This window comes from Larus michahellis, unplaced genomic scaffold, assembly GCF_964199755.1.
Source record: "Larus michahellis unplaced genomic scaffold, bLarMic1.1 SCAFFOLD_491, whole genome shotgun sequence".
Taxonomy (NCBI): domain Eukaryota; kingdom Metazoa; phylum Chordata; class Aves; order Charadriiformes; family Laridae; genus Larus; species Larus michahellis.
The window spans coordinates 25,047-33,052 of NW_027436057.1; the positions used below are offsets into that span (position 1 = coordinate 25,047).

Genomic DNA, 8,006 nt, shown 5'->3' on the forward strand with positions numbered 1-8,006 from the left:
GGGGGGATTCAGGGGGGGCGGGGGATTGGGGAGGGGGGGGGTTGGGACAGGGGGTTTAGGGATGGGGGGGTTTGGGGGACGGGGGTATTCGGGGACGGGGGGATTCGGGGATGGGGGGGTTTGGGGACAGGGGGGTTTGGGGAGGGGGGTTTGGGACAGGGGGGTTTAGGGGAGGGGGGGTTTGGGGACGGGGGGGATTCGGGGATGGGGGGGTTAGGGACGGGGGGTTTAGGGACGGGGAGGGATTTGGGACAGGGGGGGGTTGGGGACGGGGGGGTTTGGGGAGGGGGGATTCGGGGACAGGGGGGATTGGGGTCGGGGGGGTTCGAGGCCGGGGGGGGTCCAGGCCGGGGGGGTCGGGCAGGGTTTGGGGGCCCCCCCTCCCCCTGTTTCGGGGTCCTACCGTCCCGGCCCCGTCCCGGCTCCCGCCTCGTCGCCCGCTTTCCCCTTTTGGGGCAGAAAAGGGAAGTTTCGGGTATCGCTTCGCGTCACCGCGGCCCCCTCATGACGTGGGGGGGGTGTGTGTGTGTGTGCCCCCCCCCCCGCCACCTGCTGCTCTCGCTTCCCCTCCCCCACCTGCGTCTGTTCCCCCCGGGGTGGGGGGGGCGTTGTACTGGGCTGGACTGGGCTATACTGGGCTTTACTGGGTTATACTGGGCTGGACTGGGCTATACTGGGCTTTACTGGGTTATACTGGGCTATATTGGGTTATACTGGGCTTTACTGGGTTATACTGGGCTATGTTGGTTCATACTGGGTTATACTGGGCTGGACTGGCCTATATGGGTTATACTGGGTTATACTGGGCTGTACTGGGCTATATTGGGTTATACTGGGCTGTACTGGGTTCACTGGGTTATACTGGGATGTACTGGGCTGTACTGGGTTACACTGGGTTGTACTGGGATGTACTGGGCTGTACTGGGTTACACTGGGTTGTACTGGGTTACACTGGGTTATTCTGGGTTATACTGTGCTGTACTGGGTTATACTGGGTTATACTGGACTGTACTGGGCTGTACTTGGTTATACTGGGCCGTACTGGGTTACACTGGATTACACTGGGTTATACTGGGCTGTACTGGGCTGTACTGGGTTATACTGGGTTGTACTGCCCTGGTTATACTGGGTTATGCTGGGTTATACTGGGCTGTACTGGGTTACACTGGATTACACTGTGTTATACTGGGATGTACTGGGCTGTACTGGGTTACACTGGGTTACACTGGGCTGTACTGGGCTGTACTGGGTTACACTGGGTTGTACTGGGTTACACTGGGTTATTCTGGGTTTTACTGTGCTGTACTGGGTTATACTGGGTTATACTGGACTGTACTGGGCTGTACTTGGTTATACTGGGCCGTACTGGGTTACACTGGATTACACTGGGTTATACTGGGCTGTACTGGGTTATACTGGGTTGTACTGCCCTGGTTATACTGGGTTATGCTGGGTTATACTGGGCCGTACTGGGTTACACTGGATTACACTGGGTTATACTGGACTGTACTGGGTTATACTGGGTTGTACTGCCCTGGTTATACTGGGTTATGCTGGGTTATACTGGGCTGTACTGGGTTACACTGGATTACACTGTGTTATACTGGGCTGTACTGGGTTACACTGGATTACACTGGGTTATACTGGGCTGTACTGGGTTATACTGGGTTATACTGGGTTGTACTGCCCTGGTTATATGGGCTGTACTGGGCTGTACTGGGCTGTACTGGGTTATACTGGGCTGTACTGGGTTACACTGGATTACACTGTGTTATACTGGGCTGTACTGGGCTGTACTGGGTTACACTGGGTTATACTGGGCTGTACTGGGTTATTACTGGGTTATACTGGGTTGTACTGCCGTGGTTATACTGGGCTGTACTGGGCTGTACTGGGTTATACTGGGCTGTGCTGGGTTACACTGGGCTGTACTGGGCTGTACTGGGTTATACTGTGTTATACTGGGCTGTACTGGGCTGTACTGGTTACACTGGGTTATACTGGGCTGTACTGGGTTATACTGGGTTATACTGGGTTGTACTGCCCTGGTTATACTGGGCTGTACTGGGCTGTACTGGGCTGTACTGGGTTATACTGGGCTGTACTGGGTTACACTGGATTACACTGTGTTACACTGGGCTGTACTGGGCTGTACTGGGTTACACTGGGTTACACTGGGCTGTACTGGGCTGTACTGGGTTACACTGGGTTGTACTGGGTTACACTGGGTTATTCTGGGTTATACTGTGCTGTACTGGGTTATACTGGGTTATACTGGACTGTACTGGGCTGTACTTGGTTATACTGGGCCGTACTGGGTTACACTGGATTACACTGGGTTATACTGGGCTGTACTGGGTTATACTGGGTTGTACTGCCCTGGTTATACTGGGTTATGCTGGGTTATACTGGGCCGTACTGGGTTACACTGGATTACACTGGGTTATACTGGGCTGTACTGGGCTGTACTGGGTTATACTGGGTTGTACTGCCCTGGTTATACTGGGTTATGCTGGGTTATACTGGGCTGTACTGGGTTACACTGGATTACACTGTGTTATACTGGGCTGTACTGGGTTACACTGGATTACACTGGGTTATACTGGGCTGTACTGGGTTATACTGGGTTATACTGGGTTGTACTGCCCTGGTTATACTGGGCTGTACTGGGCTGTACTGGGCTGTACTGGGTTATACTGGGCTGTACTGGGTTACACTGGATTACACTGTGTTATACTGGGCTGTACTGGGCTGTACTGGGTTACACTGGGTTATACTGGGCTGTACTGGGTTATACTGGGTTATACTGGGTTGTACTGCCCTGGTTATACTGGGCTGTACTGGGCTGTACTGGGTTATACTGGGCTGTGCTGGGTTACACTGGATTACACTGTGTTATACTGGGCTGTACTGGGCTGTACTGGGTTACACTGGGTTATACTGGGCTGTACTGGGTTATACTGGGTTATACTGGGTTGTACTGCCCTGGTTATACTGGGCTGTACTGGGCCGTACTGGGCTGTACTGGGTTATACTGGGCTGTGCTGGGTTACACTGGATTACACTGTGTTATACTGGGCTGTACTGGGCTGTACTGGGTTACACTGGGTTATACTGGGCTGTACTGGGTTATACTGGGTTATACTGGGTTGTACTGCCCTGGTTATACTGGGCTGTACTGGGCCGTACTGGGCTGTACTGGGTTATACTGGGCTGTGCTGGGTTACACTGGATTACACTGTGTTATACTGGGCTGTACTGGGTTATACTGGGCTGTACTGGGTTACACTGGGTTATACTGGGCTGTGCTGGCTGCCAGAGGGCGGGGCCGGTACCGATGGGCGGGGCCTGAACGCGCGCTAGGGGGCGGGGCCTGTGCCGGTGGGCGGGGCATAAGAGCTCACAGATGGGCGGGGGCCCCGTCGCAGTGGGCGGGACCGATGGGCGGGACCTGGTGCGGTGGGCGGGGCCTGTGCCGCACCGGTGGGCGGGGCCTATCGGCGTGGGCGTGGCCTGTCCTGCGCCGGTGGGCGGGGCCTGTCGTTGTGGGCGGGGCCGCGCCCGGGAGCGCGGCGGGGCCGGGGGCGATGGGGCTGCGGCGCCGGGGGGGGGGGAGCGCGGGGGGGGCGCGGCCCGGGGGGGGGTGCCCGGCCCGGGGGGGGGGCCCGGGGGGGGGCCCCGGCGCTGCTGCTGCTGCCGCTGCTGCTGCTGCTGCCCGCGGGCGGCGGCGCCAAGTACGTGCGGGGCCGCATCAGCACCAAGGAGGTGAGCGGGGACCCCCCCCCCGACCGGGATGCACCGGGACCCCCCCGGGATACACCGGGACCCCCCCGGGATGAGCCGGGACCCCCCCCACTTTGCGCTCAGGCTCCGTCTAGCACCGCGACCCCCCCCCTTTTTCACCGCCCCCCCCCATTTCCACCGCCCCCCTGTTTCTCGGGGGGTCCTGGGAGGCTGCGGGGGGGGGGGGGGATGAGGGGGTTCGGGGGGGGGGGGGGACCCGTGGGGCCGGGGGGGGCCGGGGACCCCCCCCCCCCCCCTTTCCCAGCTCCCGCCCGGGCCCGCTCGGCCGTTGCCGTGGAAACCCGGAGCCCGGCCGTTGCCGCGACAACGGCGGGGATGGAGGTGGGGGGGTCCGGAGAGGGGGGGGGGTCCTGAGGGTGGGGGGCTGTCCCCCCCCCGAGCACACCCCCCCTCCCTCCGTGTCCCCCAACCGCCCCCCCCCCCGGGCCCCCCAGGCCGGGCCGCGGTGTCTCCATGGCCACGGCCGGAGCCGGGGGGGGGCACCCGGACGCCTGGGTCCCCTGGGGGGGGGGTCTGGGGGGGGTCCCTGGGGGGCTGGAGGGGTCCCTGGGGTGCCATGGGGGGGTCTGGGGGGGGTCTGGGGGGTCCCTGAAGGGGTCTCTGGGGGGCTCTGGGGGTCCCTGGGGTGCCATGGGGGGGGGCTGGTGTGTCTGGGGGGCTCCCGGATGCCTGAGTGCCCTGGGGGGGTCCCTGGGAGGGTCCCTGGAGGGGTCCCTGGGGGTCTGGGGGGGTCCTTGGAGTGCCATGGGGGGGGTCTGGGGGGGGTCCCTGGGGGTCTGGGGGTGCCCCTGGGGTGCCATGGGGGGGTCTGGGGTGTCTGGGGGGCTCCCGGACGCCGGGGTCCCCTGTGGGGGGGTCTGGGAGCATCCCTGGAGGGGTCCCTGGGGGTCTGGGGGGGTCCCTGGGGTGCCATGGGGTGGTCTGGGGGGGTCTTGGGGGTCTGGGGTGGGATCTGGGGGGGGTCCCTGGGGGTCTGGGGGGTTCCCTGGGGTGCCATGGGGGGGTCTGGGGTGTCTGGGGGCTCTGGGACGCCTGGGTCCCCTGGGGGGGGGGGGTCTGTGGGGTCCCTGGAGGGGTCCCTGGGGGTCTGGGGGGGTCCCTGGGGTGCCATGGGGGGATGTGGGGGGGTCTTGGGGGTCTGGGGGTGTCCCTGGGGTGCCATGGGGTCTGGGATGGGATCTGGGGGGGTCCCTGGGGGTCTGGGGGGTCCCTGGGGTGCCATGGAGGCATCTGGGGGGGTCTTGGGGCTCTCGGACGCCTGGGTCCGCAGTCGGTCGGGGGGGGGGGGGGGGGGGTGTCAGGGCCGGGGGGTCCGGGGATGGGCCCCCCCCCCGACACCCCCCCCCCCCCCCGCCATGCTGCCCCCCCAGGACTGGGTGTTCCTCACCCCGCTTCTGTTTCCTCTCCGACTTGGGGCGCCTCGACTTCCACTTCCGATACCCTGAGGTGAGTTGGGGGGGGGACACACACACACACACACACACACTCCCCCCCCCCACCGGAGGAACCCCCCCCCCGCGGCCCTACTGACCCCCCCCCCCCCGACCCCCCAGGCCAAGTGCTGCCAGAACATCCTGCTCTACTTCGACGACCCCTCGCAATGGCCGGCCGTCTACGGGAGGGGCGACAAGGTGGGGCCGGGGGGGGGCGGGGGGGGGGGGCTGGGGGGGTTATTGGGGTCTGGGGGGGGGTAACTGGGGTCTGAGAAGGGGCTGGGGGCATTATATTGGGGTCTGGGGGGGTCTCGAGGGGGTAATTTGGGTCTGAGGAGGGGCTGGGGGTGTCTGGGAGGGGGTAACTAGGGTCTGGGGGGCGCTGGGGGCGTTATATTGGGGCCTGGGGGGGTAATTGGGGTCTGAGGAGGGGCCGGGGGGGGGGCTGGGGGGTTATTGGGGTCTGGGGGGGGGTAATTGGGGTCTGAGAAGGGGCTGGGGGCATTATATTGGGGTCTGGGGGGGTCTCGAGGGGGTAATTTGGGTCTGAGGAGGGGCTGGGGGTGTCTGGGGGGGGTAACTAGGGTCTGGGGGGCGCTGGGGGGGTTATATTGGGGTCTGGGGGGGTAATTGGGGTCTGAGGAGGGCCCGGGGGGGGGGGGCTGGGGGGTTATTGGGGTCTGGGGGGGGGTAATTGGGGTCTGAGAAGGGGCTGGGGGCATTATATTGGGGTCTGGGGGGGTCTCGAGGGGGTAATTTGGGTCTGAGGAGGGGCTGGGGGTGTCTGGGGGGGTAACTAGGGTCTGGGGGGGCGCTGGGGGGGTTATATTGGGGTCTGGGGGGGTAATTGGGGTCTGAGGAGGGGCCGGGGGGGGGGGCTGGGGGTTATTGGGGTCTGGGGGGGGGTAATTGGGGTCTGAGAAGGGGCTGGGGGCATTATATTGGGGTCTGGGGGGTCTCGAGGGGGTAATTTGGGTCTGAGGAGGGGCTGGGGGTGTCTGGGGGGGGTAACTAGGGTCTGGGGGGCGCTGGGGGGTTATATTGGGGTCTGGGGGGTAATTGGGGTCTGAGGAGGGGCCGGGGGGGGGCTGGGGGCATTATATTGGGGTCTGGGGGGGTTATTTGGGGTCTGGGGGGGGTTATTTTGGGGTCTGGGGGGGTAATTGGGATCTAGGGGGGGTTATTTTGGGGTCTGGGGGGGTCATATTGGGGTCTGGGGGGTAATTGGGATCTAGGGGGGTATTCTGGGGTCTGGGGGGGGTTATTTTGGGATCTGGGGGGGTAATTGGGGCCCGGGGGGGTCATATTGGGGTCTGGGGGGGGTATTTGGGGTCTGGGGGGGGTTATTTTGGGGTCTGGGGGGGGGGTATTCTGGGGTCTGGGGTGGGTTATTTTGGGATCTGGGGGGGTAATTGGGGCCGGGGGGGATCATATTGGGGTCTGGGGGGGGTTATTTGGGGTCTGGGGGGTAATTGGGGGCCGGGGGGGGTCATATTGGGGCCTGGGGGGGGTTATTTGGGGTCTGGGGGGGTAATTGGGGCCGGGGGGGGTCATATTGGGGCCTGGGGGGGGTTATTTGGGGTCTGGGGGTAATTTGGGCCCGGGGGGGTCATATTGGGGTCTGGGGGGGGTTATTTTAGGATCTGGGGGGGTAATTGGGGCCCGGGGGGGTCATATTGGGGTCTGGGGGGGGGTTATTTTAGGATCTGGGGGGTAATTGGGGCCCGGGGGGGTCATATTGGGGCCTGGGGGGGGTTATTTGGGGTCTGGGGGGGTCATATTGGGATCTAGGGGGGGTATTCTGGGGTCTGGGGGGGGTTATTTGGGATCTGGGGGGGTAATTGGGGCCGGGGGGGTCATATTGGGGCCTGGGGGGGTTATTTGGGGTCTGGGGGTTACATTGCTGCCTGGGGGGGGGGCTCCGTCTCCCTCGGGGTGCAGGAGCCCCGCGGGGGGGGGGGGGGGGGCGGGTTGGGTGAGGTCGGTCGGGGGGGGGGGGTGTCGGGGGGTGCCGGGGGGGGGGGGTCCCCATGCCGTGTCCCCCCCCGTGCCCCCCCCCAGGACTGCCTGGCCAAGGAGTCCGTCATCCGCCCCGAGAACAACCAGGTCATCAACCTCACCACGCAGTACGCCTGGTCGGGCTGCCAGGTACCGGCGGGGGGGGGTCCCGGGGGGGGGGGGGTGTCCCCACGTGCTGATGCCCCCCCCCGCCCCCCCCCAGGTGCTGCTGGAGGACTCGGTGCGGTACCTGAGCTGCTCCAGCGGCCGCAGCTTCCGCTCGGTGCGGGAGCGATGGTGGTACGTGGCCCTCAGCAAGTGCGGGGTGAGTGACCCCCCCCCCCCCCAAAATCCACCCCCCCACCCCACCCCCCCCCACACACGCCGGGAAAAACCCCCCCCGACCCCCCCCCCGACCCCCCCCCCCAGGGCGACGGGCTGGAGCTGGAGTACGAGATGGTGCTCACCAACGGCAAAACCTTCTGGACGCGGCACTTCTCGGCCGATGAGTTTGGTACGGCCTCAGCTGGGGGGGGGCGATGGGGGGGGGGACACACACACGGGGGTGATGAGTTTGGTACGGCCTCAGCCGGGGGGGGGCGATGGGGGGGGGGGGACACACACACGGGGGTGATGAGTTCGGTACGGCCTCAGCCGGGGGGGGGCGATGGGGGGGACACACACACGGGGGTGATGAGTTCGGTACGGCCTCAGCCGGGGGGGGGCGATGGGGGGGGGGGGACACACACACGGGGGTGATGAGTTCGGTAC

At 64.6% G+C, this 8,006-nt stretch overlaps 1 protein-coding gene and 1 pseudogene across 1 annotated transcript; one reads left to right on the forward strand and one right to left on the reverse strand.

Annotated features, from left to right (window-relative positions):
• Nucleotides 1-399: 399 nt before the first annotated feature.
• On the reverse strand, nucleotides 400-3,394 carry LOC141736904 (uncharacterized; annotated as a pseudogene).
• A 12-nt stretch (nucleotides 3,395-3,406) lies between these two features.
• On the forward strand, nucleotides 3,407-7,812 carry LOC141736905 (uncharacterized; the record flags this gene model as incomplete). The annotated part of the gene is made up of 6 exons (XM_074571554.1): nucleotides 3,407-3,765; nucleotides 5,175-5,250; nucleotides 5,358-5,435; nucleotides 7,299-7,385; nucleotides 7,459-7,560; nucleotides 7,665-7,812. Coding segments are annotated over exons 1-6 (850 nt in total), but the record flags the coding sequence as incomplete, so codon positions are not given.
• Between the last annotated feature and the right edge of the window lie 194 nt (nucleotides 7,813-8,006).